This window comes from Syzygium oleosum, unplaced genomic scaffold (assembly GCF_021117445.2).
Source record: "Syzygium oleosum isolate NSW1041296 unplaced genomic scaffold, Sole_v2.1 Sole_v2.26, whole genome shotgun sequence".
Lineage (NCBI taxonomy): Eukaryota > Viridiplantae > Streptophyta > Magnoliopsida > Myrtales > Myrtaceae > Syzygium > Syzygium oleosum.
Genome location: NW_026607510.1, coordinates 3,150,285 through 3,163,674, shown reverse-complemented (window position 1 = coordinate 3,163,674; position 13,390 = coordinate 3,150,285). Strand labels below are relative to the sequence as shown.

The following is a 13,390-nucleotide window of genomic DNA, read 5'->3' as shown; positions in this document are numbered from 1 at the left end:
AAAACTGACATGGCTGCGAAGCAAAAACCAGTTAAGGTTTTCTCCTAGAATGAGAAAAATTTATCTCAATTAGACCCAAGAACTCCTGAGTGTGAAAACGAGGTGCAGCGTATAATCCATTTACAGGCTATGGCCAATAGACTTCCTGACGCATTTAATGATGCTACTAAGGTAACGAAGTCTCATATTCCAGCTGCAAGTGCTCCAGCTAGGATAGCTGTTCCCGAAGGACAAGCTAAAATAGATCAAAATCCCCCACACTTGAAACGCAGTAGACCGATAGGATCAAAAGACACTGTTCCTCGAAAACGAAGGGGAAAGAATCAGAAATCTGCTCCAAAAGAGCCTGGTGTTATGCTTGCTCCCAAAGAGCTTATTGCCCCTGAAGAGGCACAAACCCATGAAAAGATCACCAACCCTGGGAATACTGAGAATTCCATTACATATTGTAATGAGATTTGGGATCGGAATGAAATCATCATTGATGATGCTTTTGCATTCTCAGTTACTCATAAAATTATGGATGATGATTGTGAGCCGCAATCTATTATTGAATGCCATCAAAGGCAAGACTGGTCTAAATGGGAGGAAGCAATTAAGGCTGAATTAGCTTCCCTAGCCAAACGAGAGGTTTTTGGACCTATAACTCGCATCCCCGATAATGTAAAGCCCGTTGGATATAAATGGGTATTTGTCGGGAAATGAAATGAGAAAAACGAGGTTGTCAAGTATAAAGCCCGACTCGTTGCCCAAGGATTCTCCCAGAGACCTGGGATTGATTATGATGAGACATATTCACCTGTGATGGATATGATTACATTTCGTTTCTCATTAGCCTGGTACTCTCTGAAAGATTGGAAATGCGTCTTATGGACGTTGTGACGGCATATCTATATGGCTCAGTAAACTCGGATATTTATATGAAAATTCCCGAGGGATTCAAAATGCCTGATGCATGCACTCCCCGCAACTTATTCTCAATAAAATTGCAAAGATCTTTGTACAGGTTAAAGCAATCCGGTCGCATGTGGTATCAACGCCTAAGTGAGTACCTAATTAAGGAAAGGTACAAGAATGATCCTATCTGCCCATGCGTGTTTATTAAAAAATCAGAAACCGGATGTGCTATTGTAGCAGTTTATGTCGACGATATAAATTTAATTGGAACTCCAGAAGAGTTAGCTAAAACTGCTGAGTATTTGAAAAGGGAATTTGAAGTTAAAGATTTGGGTAAAACCAAACTTTGTCTTGGTCTAGAGCTTGAGCATAAAGCAAATGGAATAATCGTCCATCAATCAGCATACATTGAAAGATTACTTAAACGCTTCAACATGGACAAGGCTTACTCATTGAGCACTCCTATGGTTGTAAGGTCTCTAGATCCCCAAAAGGATCCGTTTCGTCCTAGAGAATTTGATGAAGAGATATTTGGTCCTGGAGTACCATATCTCAATGCAATTGGGGCTTTGATGTACTTGGCACAATGTACGAGACTAGATATCGCTTTTGCGGTAAATTTATTGGCACGTTTTAGTTCTGAGCCAACTCGGAGACACTGGAATGGCATTAAACATATTTTTCGTTATCTCCGAGGAACCATAGATTTGGGATTATATTATTCCAAGGATTCAACTACCTCTGGTTTAGTTGGATATACTGATGCAAGATTGACTAGCCCCAGCAGTGGCTATATAGCTCAAATTGAGGGGGAGATATTATGAACTATGCATTGCACTCTTTTTCTTTCTGTCCGGTTTTTTCCCACAGGGTTTTTTCGGCTTAGAGTTTAACGAGGCAATTTACGCATCTATAAAAGGGAGAGATCTTAAAATTTGTTCTATGTACTCTTTTTCCCTTTTGTCCGGTTTTTGTCCCACTGGGTTTTTCCGGCTTAAGGTTTTTAATGAGGCAGTATCATTCAATGCACATTCATAATATAATGAATACAATGAATATTCAAGGGGGAGTGTTATGAAATACATGAATGAATATTCATTATATTCAATGTACCTATTATGGTACATTTGTAACCTACATTCTACGTACATCTCCAATGAATATTCATCTCCCTATTCAATGTATGTATTCAATACATTAACATTAATGATATGTGCATTCTTGTTTTCTTATAAATAGAAGTTTAGTTTTGGTCGTTGTGTAAGAAATTAGAACATAATGAAAAGAGAAAATATATATCTTTGGTGTTTATCTGCTTTCTCTACTTAATCTCTATTCTCTCTATTATATACTTGCAACGCAATATTTTACAACAAACGCGACATTTTCTAAAATGTTGATATGTTGGGTATTTAGTATCATTTATTTTATTTCGGAACAATATTCCACAATCTAAAATTTGCGGTCAATTAACTCATGGAGTTCCTTTTCTTGAATAACGTCATTAGATTTGTTTCTTTTAATATTACGCAAATTCAAAACCACGATTCTCTACTCCGATCGCCCATGGCAGACAAGATAAAGTGGTGGGCTCAAGTAGCACCGTTACTTATAAAATTTAACGGTGCCATAGAAAACTTTTTATTTTTTGGTCAGACCATAGGAAACCTAAAGAAGAAGGAAAGTGATTAAATTTAAGGCCACAACTTTAAGTTGCAATTGAACGACCGATGGCAATTTTACTAAAATTGGGTGAATAGAGTCATGTAGAGAATGGAAGTATGTATATATGAAATGAAAATGATAGTATAGTGCTAAAATCTAAGTGGAATAAAGAAACCCTAAAGTCACATTCATTAATCTATTCTTCCTCCTTCTCTCTTTCATCAAACGAACGCCTGCTTCCTCACTCTCCAGCTCGGTGTTTGTCCCTCTGTCGACCGCCGCCCGCCGCCTCTCGAGGCTCGCTCGCCGGTCCGTCGCGCCGTCGACCGCCGCTCGAGCCCCCCGTTCCTCCGGGCTCGCTCCAGGTACCCAGCATGTCCAATCGGTCTCTTTTCCGTTCCTCTTTCTCGGCCTCTGAAGTCTGAAGCGGCTTGCGCCTCGCTCCATCTTTCGTTTCTGGCCAAGAAAGCTCTTCGCCGGAAATGAATTTTCGCCTGCGGCGGCGGTGGCGGCGGCGCCCGCCCCAAGGCCCCCCCCGGCGGTGGCGGGGCGAATTCGCCCACCACATGCCCGCCCCGGCGCCCCATTCCTAGACTCAAGTTCCTCTCTTTCGCCGGTGCAATTCATCTTTCCGGGCTCGAAACATTCGTCTGCTGACAGTTTAGTTCGAAGTTTGTGATTTGCCAGATTTTCTTCGAGTTGCCGAACAGATTCGGCCAAACTTTTGTTTAACAGATTGAATGTAAAGCTTAAAAACACGAGCTTTTTGAAAATCGTATGGAGTTTCGGGTTTGGCCCGGACCGATCCGAATTGGCCCGGTGCAGTTCGGTCCGGCCGGAGTTTCCGGCCTACATCCGGGCCACTTTTTTGGTAGAGCCGGTACGGCCGGGCAGACCTACTGGGCAGTCAGCGTTCACTCACTTCGCTAGCCGTAGCCTCTAGCAGAGCAGCAAGCAAGAACATTCGCATGTGTCAAGAAGGTCCCTTTCCCATTTCCTTTCCCTTTCCTTTCCCTTCCTTTCCATTGCACCAGTTTGATCAATTTCGTCTCTTTTCACCTTCTCCTCAAACCAGTTACTGGATAACTCGGACCAATTGATCAATGGTTGCTTGCCTTCTGAGCTTCCGGTTATTATCATTGTCATCCATTTGAAAACCTGTTTTGGATTTTTCGGTGTTTGGCATCAAAATGGTTGCTTGAGACTCTTTCGTTAGTTGTTTTTCTTTTGGGGCCTGGGCTGAATTGCCTTTGTTGAACAGGTATCGGGGAATGGCGTGTGCTGGAGAAATCACAGCTGCTGAGTTCTTGAAGGTATGTTTAAATCACCAGATGCTGTTTCGGCCCGAAAAAGATCCTATTGTCTTTATGATTTTGGCGAGTTTAAGTTGGATTGATTGATAAATGTCGGATACTTTTTTTCTTTTTTGCTGAGTTTTCTCATAAATTGGAATGCTTTAGCTTGTCTATTGCAATATCATTTATTTTCGTTACTTGTTTAATGCTGAAGCATCGGTTCGATGAATCTTTTACGCAGGGCACCAGTAGGCAGACTCTGTTTTTGCAGAGAAATGTACAAAGACGACAGACCCATTTGCTTTGGGGTACGCTTCAAAGAAAGAATTTAATGGGGAGCTTGAATGATGGTAGACGGATTTCTTTGAGATGCCGTGCTCAAGCGAAGCCTAAAGCTGTGGTTTCCGAGGGTGTGAGCGGTGCTGTTGAAGAAGAATCAGCTTTAACCAAAAAACCTGCCAAAGAAGTCATACATTTTTTCCGCATTCCGTTGATTCAAGAGAATGCGACTTCAGAACTCCTCAAATCAGTTCAGGCCAAAGTGTCCAATCAGATTGTTGGTTTGAAGACGGAGCAGTGTTTTAACATCGGGCTTGATTCGAGGCTTTCTAGTGAAAAACTTTTGGTTCTCAAGTGGCTCCTTCAAGAAACTTACGAGCCGGAGAATCTGGGGACTGAGAGCTTTCTCGAGAAGAAGAGGCAGGAAGGCTTAAATATGGTTGTAGTTGAGGTTGGGCCAAGACTATCGTTTACGACAGCTTGGTCTGCTAATGCAGTATCCATTTGTCGAGCTTGTGGGTTGAGTGAAGTGACAAGATTGGAGAGATCGAGAAGGTACTTGTTGTACAGTAAGGGCCCTTTGCAGGATCACCAAATTTATGAGTTTGCCCAAATGGTTCATGATAGGATGACAGAATGTGTTTATGCCCATAGGCTGACATCTTTTGAGACTAGTGTGGTGCCCGAGGAAGTGCGTTCTATACCTGTCATGGAGAGGGGTCGAAAGGCTTTGGAGGAGATCAATGAGCAAATGGGCTTGGCTTTTGATGAGCAAGACTTACAATATTACACTAGGTTGTTTCGAGAGGACATTAAGCGTGATCCAACGACTGTGGAGTTGTTTGATATTGCACAGTCGAACAGCGAACACAGCAGGCACTGGTTCTTCACTGGGAAGATGGTCATCGATGGACAGCCCATGAAGAGAACTCTGATGCAGATTGTGAAGAGCACTTTGCAGGCCAATCCAAATAATTCCGTCATTGGGTTCAAGGACAACTCAAGCGCAATCAAGGGTTTCCCTGTAAACCAGTTGCGCCCTGTTCAGCCGGGTTCAACATGTCCATTAAATGAAACCAGTCGGGAATTGGATATCTTGTTTACAGCCGAGACCCATAATTTCCCGTGTGCAGTTGCACCTTACCCTGGTGCAGAGACAGGAGCTGGTGGTCGAATCAGGGACACCCATGCCACTGGTAGGGGGTCTTTCGTTGTTGCAGCTACAGCCGGTTACTGTGTTGGGAACTTAAACCTGGAGGGGTCTTTTGCTCCTTGGGAGGATCTGTCCTTCTCATATCCATCGAATTTGGCTTCACCGCTGCAGATCCTCATTGACGCTAGCAATGGTGCCTCGGATTATGGGAACAAATTCGGGGAGCCACTGATTCAGGGGTACACCAGGACTTTTGGCATGAGACTTCCCAATGGAGAGAGGCGCGAGTGGTTGAAGCCTATAATGTTCAGTGCAGGCATTGGACAGATTGATCACATTCATATATCAAAAGGGGAACCTGACATAGGAATGTTGGTTGTAAAGATTGGAGGGCCCGCTTATCGAATTGGAATGGGAGGTGGGGCGGCATCGAGCATGGTTAGCGGGCAAAATGATGCTGAGCTTGATTTTAACGCTGTTCAGCGTGGAGATGCTGAGATGGCTCAGAAGTTATATCGTGTTGTTCGTGCTTGTATTGAAATGGGGGAGAAGAACCCAATCATCAGCATTCATGACCAGGGAGCGGGTGGAAACTGTAACGTCGTCAAGGAGATAATATACCCAAAAGGTGCTGAGATCGATATTAGAGCTGTTGTGGTCGGTGACCACACCATGTCTGTTCTGGAGATCTGGGGTGCAGAATATCAGGAGCAAGATGCAATCTTGGTGGAGCCTGAAAGCCGTGAACTGTTGCAGTCGATATGTGAAAGAGAGAGGGTTTCCATGGCCGTTGTAGGAAGTATAAATGGTCAAGGACGAGTCGTTTTGGTTGATAGTCACCTTACTAAAAAATCCAAAGCAAGTGGACTCCCACCCCCTCCTCCTGCCGTGGATCTAGAGCTTGAGAAAGTGCTTGGTGACATGCCCCAGAAATGCTTTGAGTTCCAGCGTGTGGCCCATCCGCTAGAGCCGCTTGATATTGCTCCTGGAATCACAGTGATGGATTCTCTGAAGAGGGTACTGAGACTTCCATCTGTTTGTTCGAAACGGTTCTTGACAACGAAGGTGGATCGTTGTGTCACAGGTCTGGTAGCACAACAACAGACTGTGGGCCCCTTGCAGATCACACTAGCAGATGTTGCAGTTATTGCTCAGACTTATGACAACCTGACAGGAGGTGCATGTGCCATAGGAGAGCAGCCGATCAAAGGTCTTTTGGACCCAAAAGCGATGGCTCGGTTGGCTGTTGGAGAAGCACTCACAAACCTAGTTTGGGCCAAAGTTACTTCTCTTTCTGATGTCAAGGCTAGTGGCAACTGGATGTATGCTGCCAAGCTTGACGGGGAAGGAGCAGCCATGTACGATGCTGCGACAGCTCTTTCTGAAGCAATGATAGAGCTTGGGATTGCTATTGATGGCGGAAAGGACAGTTTGTCCATGGCAGCCCATGCCGCAGGGGAGGTGGTCAAGGCCCCTGGAAATCTAGTAATCAGTGTCTATGTCACATGCCCTGATATCACTAAAACAGTGACCCCAGATCTCAAACTGGGCGATGATGGTTTCCTACTTCACATTGATTTGGCAAAGGGGAAGCGAAGGTTAGGTGGATCTGCTCTGGCGCAGGTTTTTGACCAAATTGGGGATGAGTGTCCTGATCTCGAGGACGTTTCTTACCTTAAGAGGGTATTTGACGGTGTTCAGAATCTCATTGACGATGAAATGATATCGGCCGGTCATGATATTAGCGATGGAGGGCTCTTGGTTTCGGTTCTCGAGATGGCATTTGCAGGTAACTGTGGCTTTAGCCTAAGTCTGGATTCTCTTGGAAATAGCCTATTCCAAACGCTATTTGCAGAAGAGCTTGGACTTATCCTGGAGGTCAGCAAGAAGAACTTGGATATTGTATTGGAAAAGCTCTCTGAGGTGGGTGTTTCTTCTCAGATCATTGGCCAAGTTACTTCCAGTCCTGTGATAGATTTGAAGGTTGATGGGGTAACTCACCTGAATGAGGACACAGCTCTCCTTCGAGACTTGTGGGAAGAAACCAGCTTTAATCTGGAGAAACTGCAAAGATTGGCTTCTTGCGTAGATCAAGAGAAGGAAGGATTGAAGTCCAGGCATGAACCTTCTTGGAATTTGTCCTTCATTCCCTCGTTTACTGATCAAAAGTACATAACTGCCTCTTTGAAGCCCAAAGTAGCTGTTATTCGAGAAGAAGGCAGCAATGGAGACCGAGAAATGTCTGCTGCATTTTATGCTGCTGGGTTTGAACCATGGGATGTTGCAATGTCGGACCTTCTTAATGGTTCCATCTCACTGAATGAATTTCGTGGAATAGTCTTCGTTGGAGGGTTCAGCTATGCTGATGTGCTCGATTCAGCCAAAGGTTGGTCAGCTTCTATACGATTCAACAAACCTCTTCTCGCTCAGTTTCAGGAGTTCTACAGGCGGCCTGATACGTTCAGTCTCGGTGTCTGCAATGGATGTCAGCTCATGGCTCTGCTGGGATGGGTTCCGGGTCCCCAGGTTGGGGGGGTTCTTGGAACCGGTGGGGACCCATCACAGCCACGGTTCGTCCATAATGAATCTGGCCGTTTTGAGTGTCGCTTTGCTAGTGTAACAATTAAGGATTCACCTGCAATGATGTTCAAAGGAATGGAGGGTAGTACACTGGGAGTATGGGCTGCTCATGGTGAGGGAAGGGCGTATTTCCCAGATGATGGAGTCCTTGATCGTGTGCTACATTCACATCTGGTGCCGCTGAAATACTGTGATGATGATGGAAATCCAACTGAAGCCTATCCTTTCAATGTGAATGGCTCTCCTTTAGGAGTGGCTGCAATATGTTCTCCTGATGGAAGACATCTAGCGATGATGCCTCATCCCGAGCGTTGCTTTTTGATGTGGCAATTCCCCTGGTACCCAAAGCATTGGGATGTGGAGAAGAAAGGACCCAGCCCATGGTTGCGTATGTTCCAGAATGCACGAGCATGGTGCCTCGAGACAACTGGTATATCCGATCATTGCCTTCTCGGAGTCTTTAACTTTTGAGCGCTTGAATTTATTTCTCCCCCTCTGTATACAATAATTTGTTTTTAACTGGACTGTTAATGCTCTCCCTTTTAGTTGCTCATTCATCGATCTGCCGGTTCTTTTTGCAGACAAAGCTTAAAATTGCTGTCCAATTGCAAGATTTATTAGATACAACCCGAGCACCAGCACCTCGTTCTAGGTATCAGTCATTGTGATTCTTGTTTAGCATTGGCAGTCATATAAGTACCCGCTGCAGTAGGGTTCGATTTGCCTTTCCACCTATCTGATCCAATTCGTGATTATGCACAATGTTATCTTAGATAACGTTTCTCATAATTTATTCCATATCTGGGGCTGTCTCGTATTTTGCCATGATTTTCTTATATAGCATTCGATTGCATTTCTAAACTGACTGGTGTATCTACATTCTTCAGACCTGGCCATGGGAATGATAGCAAGGAGGAAGAATGGAGCATGCTGAAAATCGTTACAGAGTTGTAGCAGTGTTGGAGGAGGTGTCTCAGTTTATGTTGTTATGTAGCAGCTGTGATCCTCATACTTTTTTTAGTTGACAATACTCAGAGGTGAAATCACCTAAAGATTTTGCATACTTAGGAGTTTTTGTTGTTGTAAGTTATGCCTGATGGTACATCGTATTGAGCATTTCTTTCCCCAATCATCAACTATGACCATTACCCTGCAGTTCTTGGGTACTTTTTCCTGCACTGTTCTCTTCTCTCTTGTCAAACTCAATTGCATCTACTAAATGTGTTTCCGCTGTGCGCTTTTGTGATTAATTATTCTCTCACAAACAAGTTAGGTTTTAATGGGGTTTAGAATTGGTGTAATATCATGAATTTGGCCGGTGGTGTCGACATTGTCGACAGCATTTTCTCACCTGTGATCATAGGCCGCTCGTTAAAATAAAATGGGGTATTGAATTGTAAAAGGAAAAGACTTTTACATACTTTTTGTAACACAACTTCAAAATATATATTTGAGACTCCTGAGTAGTCCATGATAAATGCAACTTTAGTGACACTGGAGATATAAGATTTTTTATTAGTGTAAAGTGAATTTATGTACAAGAAAAACAAACCTATATAATTAGATCATCTAATAGATGTTACATATATTTAACTAAGACATGAAAAGGAGAAATCACTATCATGATAAGAATTTAAAGACTGTTGAATGATATAGCCTCTTTTATTTGCTGATCATAATTTTCTGTCTTTCTCCGTTCATTTTCGCGGCCAAATGAACTTGGTGTCGTTAAACGATGTCAAAACTTTTTCTATTTCATGCCTCAGATCGAAGGGTTAATTCTGCCAAGATTTGCGTTCTGTTGCTTCTGCAGTGTTTCTGCCAAGATCGCTACAACTTTTAGTGCGGAAAGCCAGAAATCAACAATCTCTCTATGGTGAGAAGTGGCACTAATCATTATGACAACGTGAAGCTTTACAATGCAATCGCGTAAACTAGGATTTTGCACACGAACTCGAATTGAGAAGTCACATGGCGCCGTCCATTTCGGGGTTGATACTTACAAGCAAAAAGATGTTACATCTGCTAGGCATTGTTCGTCTCGGAGGGAAAGGTATTTATGTGCCGGATAAACATGCATCAATGAGGACTTGATGTAACCAACCGACCAGGATTATCTATGTATTATGAATCTCATCCTATTTGTAGCCACGTACTTATATGCATCTCACTTTTAATTGATCAAACAACACCACGTGTCGCTAAATACGATATTGCCTCATTATTAACTTCTTGTCTCGCAGAGATGCATGAATGTAGCTCTTGAAATAGACTCAAGGTGCATACAGAAACCATGTGAAAACAGAGTAATGCGAGACTAAGGCTCTACCGGTGCAAGACTAAGAATTTGCTAAACAGAGAAAGGGTGTCAATTTGTCCGTCCGATTTTTCGTGAAGGCGACTCATACACTAACGGGCTAGCGCGGGCACTACACTCGAAACTTATCAGGAGTTGTGCGTGTTTGTAACTCTTTTCAGTCTTCGTATGTTACTATCAGGAGACAAATAGGCCACTGATATATCCAAGAAATGTAGAAATCTCTTCCTCTGTTAAGCATTTCGCTTTCGCTCATAAATCCTTCGCCCCAAAAGAAATAGAAAACCAAAAGAAGGATTTCAATAGGATGTCTTACATCAAAATGTTTCACCCTCATGAACTTCCACATCTCACTATTTCCTATGAAAAATTTTGTGTGACGGTTTTCATCCGCCATGGGGAGATCAGTGACACAATCGAAGGAGTTGAATTTGAATTGGCATTTGGATATTGTCAAAACTGATCTTGCCATGGTTGCAATACACAAACTATTAGGAAGGAAAGAACCGACATAATTCTCTTAATATGGCATGGTTTCAATTAAGACATGATCAATGTTTACAAGTATAGAGATCTGCAATCGTGCACCTGGAATGTCACAATCTCTCATAGTCGAGTTTTGCCGACTGCAAGAAATATGAACCTGAGTTAGGTGACTGGAATGGTTGAGCAAAATATAGACGAAATAAGAACTTCAAGCTTTCAGTGCCAATCTAGTAGTTGAAGATCAAATCTCAAAGTTTTCTAAAAATGGGTCAGTGTTTAGTCTTGAGCAGCAATGGACATTATTGAGGTACGTGGGAGATGTAATCAGCCACAATCAGCTGAGTTGTTACTATAAGCACCTTGTGTACTTGCCACGAGATCAAAATTTCTAGTTAGAGTAATAAATTCATTCAATCTCCTGAAGCAAGATTAAGCTAGGCGTGTCGGAACATGTCGGAGCGTGTCGGACACCGACACGTCGACCTCCTGAACGTGTCCGTGCTACATAGTCTCCTGAAGCAAGATTAAGCTAGTCTTAGCAGCACGAGCCAACTTTTCTTTGTTTTTGTTTTCCTTTTCTTTTTGCCAGAATAGATGAGCCAAACATAAATGGGACAATGCAGTCCAGATTAGGCTCAATTAAGAATATAGTCAAATAGAAAAATCTTTAAGGCAACTGAAGCGCAATATACAGGGTAGTATTAATTGAATTCTACAATTATGAATAGCTGCTAGGACAGGGTACCTTGATTAACATGTCAGTTGGAAGCCATGCTGGTGCAGTAGGAATACCTACCCATGCAATCTGTGAAAATGCATTATATCAAATATCAATGTTAACCATAAGTAGCCAGTGTATCAGCTGAATTGCAGGACACTACCCTAGTTTTGCTTCAAAATCACTTGGAGATACAGACAGTATAAACAATCTGAGGATATAAGTTTACTGTTTATAGTTTATCCAGAAGATAGTTGATGTCAAAATATAAGATTTTCCAGTTTCTGATGGCTCCAAATGAATACCAGTGAGGAAGAGTACTAATCTCAAAGCTACAGTGACATTTAACCAATCTTTTGCCAAATTTGAGATTACTTGTTGCTCATACTATCAATCCAAATTAAAAAAAAAAAAAAAAAAGAATTCTCCATCACTCTTCCCAAGCTCAAAATGCTTTTGAACTTAAAGGGAAAGTAAACTTAGCGGAAAAACGGGGGAAAACCTCTACTCAAAGTCCAATAACAAAAGTTATCCAATTAACAAAACCGACATGGTCAAGTACAAACTTACAAGTGCATATTCTCCAGTCTCGAAGATCCGTATGTCCAATACCTATGATTGTTCCAGCAATCAGAAATGTGAATAGTTAGACGAAAGCACTAGATTATGGGGACACTTTCCAATTCAATTGTTTGAATTCCGCAAAATAAGAAACAACCTACCTCGCCACGATTCTCATAGATGTAGTCCAAACCTTTATAATAAGGTGGATGCCCAACTGATAGATACTGAAAAGGGATATCCATATGTCGGCATAGTCAATTACCCCAAACGATCACATTATCAAACATTTCAAGGAAATGGAGAGGGCAAAGAAAAGATGCAGAAGAATAAACAATCCGGTAAGTTACAGCCCCTTTCTAAAGGCAAGCAATCTTCTCTACCCACAAATTCATACGTAACTGGGACTCATGGATACACGTTCTATGATGAACATCAACCAAACACAAGAACCCATTTACCCATTAAGAAGAAATAGAAGGAGAGAATTGCTCTCACATTGATACTGTTGAGGTACTTCTCCTTATCCACCCTCACGATCTGGCCCTTCTTCACTGAGACAAAACAATAAACACCACACAATCAGTCAGTCAACTCTGTCCCACCATCCTCAATTCACAGCAACCCAAGAGCAAGATTGACCCGGAGGAGAAACTCACTGGAGTAAACCGGCTTCTTGGGCCGTTTAGAAGCCACGGTCGAAGGCTGAGTGTTCGTGCCCGAAGAGTCTTCGGCCTTCACCTCCGCGGGCTTCTCCTTCTCCGGTTCAGACGTGGCAGCAGAAGCTTTCGCTTTCGCCGTCGACACCCTGATCGATGGCAAATGGAGAAGAGGGTGGTTTCTGGGGATGGGTTGAGGGTGTGGTGGAGGGATGCCGGAGAAAGGGTTGCGCGAGAAGACGGCAGAGAATGCCATTGGAAGAAGATTCAAAGTGCAGGGACTCTGTGAGCTGTCCTTGAAGCAGCTTGGCTTTTGGTCCAGTGAAGCAGGGAGAGTATGAAGAAGTGGAGATAAGAAAAACTGTCCGTCTTCTCTTTCTCAACCGTTAACGGCCACTTAGGATAAAGAAATTAGTTATTACTTTTGCTGTGATATTTGCAAATTTAAAATATGATTATTTTATGTTTAAAAAATTATAAAGAAATTCAAGTGTTCTACTGGTTAACTAGTTCTAATATCATGGAATATGTATGGAACTCAACACTAAATAATAATAAAAAGGAAAAAATTAACTGAAAAATAAAGATGTGAAAAGAAAAAATCCTCCCAAACGATGATTTTAGCATTAGACTTTTTAAGTGATAAGATGGCAAGTACAAAAGGTAAACAAGGCGAAATGATATTTCATCTTTTCATGAGAATACTAGTGGCGATTTTGTCGATGAATTTACGTCAAAAGAAGGCTGAAACCATATTGTGAATAGTGATCCTGATGGATG

At 42.5% G+C, this 13,390-nt stretch overlaps 2 protein-coding genes across 6 annotated transcripts; one reads left to right on the top strand and one right to left on the bottom strand.

Annotated features, from left to right (window-relative positions):
- Nucleotides 1-2,768: 2,768 nt before the first annotated feature.
- On the top strand, nucleotides 2,769-9,047 carry LOC115682429 (probable phosphoribosylformylglycinamidine synthase, chloroplastic/mitochondrial). Of its 5 annotated transcripts, XM_056303093.1 has the most exons (6): nucleotides 3,447-3,543; nucleotides 3,824-3,875; nucleotides 4,099-4,691; nucleotides 4,791-8,299; nucleotides 8,451-8,521; nucleotides 8,757-9,047. In XM_056303093.1, exons 2-5 carry the CDS (start codon nucleotides 3,834-3,836, stop codon nucleotides 8,459-8,461), a joined length of 4,155 nt encoding a protein of 1,384 aa, XP_056159068.1. In that variant the 5' UTR covers nucleotides 3,447-3,543; nucleotides 3,824-3,833; the 3' UTR covers nucleotides 8,462-8,521; nucleotides 8,757-9,047. The 5 variants fall into 5 exon arrangements, with proteins under 5 accessions (XP_056159066.1, XP_056159068.1, XP_056159067.1 ...); XM_056303091.1 differs by lacking the exon at nucleotides 3,447-3,543 and adding an exon at nucleotides 2,769-2,927 and having other exon boundaries at nucleotides 4,099-8,299; XM_056303092.1 differs by having other exon boundaries at nucleotides 3,448-3,543; nucleotides 4,099-8,299; nucleotides 8,451-8,517.
- A 1,561-nt stretch (nucleotides 9,048-10,608) lies between these two features.
- LOC115682472 (NAD(P)H-quinone oxidoreductase subunit O, chloroplastic) lies at nucleotides 10,609-13,005 on the bottom strand. The gene is made up of 6 exons (XM_030606697.2): nucleotides 12,611-13,005; nucleotides 12,450-12,505; nucleotides 12,113-12,178; nucleotides 11,961-12,002; nucleotides 11,418-11,477; nucleotides 10,609-10,812 (listed from the first exon to the last, which is right to left on the bottom strand). The coding sequence occupies exons 1-6, from the start codon at nucleotides 12,864-12,866 to the stop codon at nucleotides 10,783-10,785; spliced, it is 510 nt and encodes a 169-aa protein (XP_030462557.1). The 5' UTR covers nucleotides 12,867-13,005; the 3' UTR covers nucleotides 10,609-10,782.
- Between the last annotated feature and the right edge of the window lie 385 nt (nucleotides 13,006-13,390).

Coding starts and splice junctions, on each gene's coding strand:
- LOC115682429 (XM_056303091.1), top strand. CDS start 3,834: ATGGCGTGTGCTGGAGAAATCACAGCTGCTGAGTTCTTGAAG. Junction 3,876..4,098: donor CAGCTGCTGAGTTCTTGAAG/GTATGTTTAAAT, acceptor TCTTTTACGCAG/GGCACCAGTAGGCAGACTCT.
- LOC115682472 (XM_030606697.2), bottom strand. CDS start 12,866: ATGGCATTCTCTGCCGTCTTCTCGCGCAACCCTTTCTCCGGCATCCCT. Junction 12,506..12,610: donor CAAGAAGCCGGTTTACTCCA/GTGAGTTTCTCC, acceptor GTTTTGTCTCAG/TGAAGAAGGGCCAGATCGTG. Junction 12,003..12,112: donor TCTATGAGAATCGTGGCGAG/GTAGGTTGTTTC, acceptor GAACAATCATAG/GTATTGGACATACGGATCTT.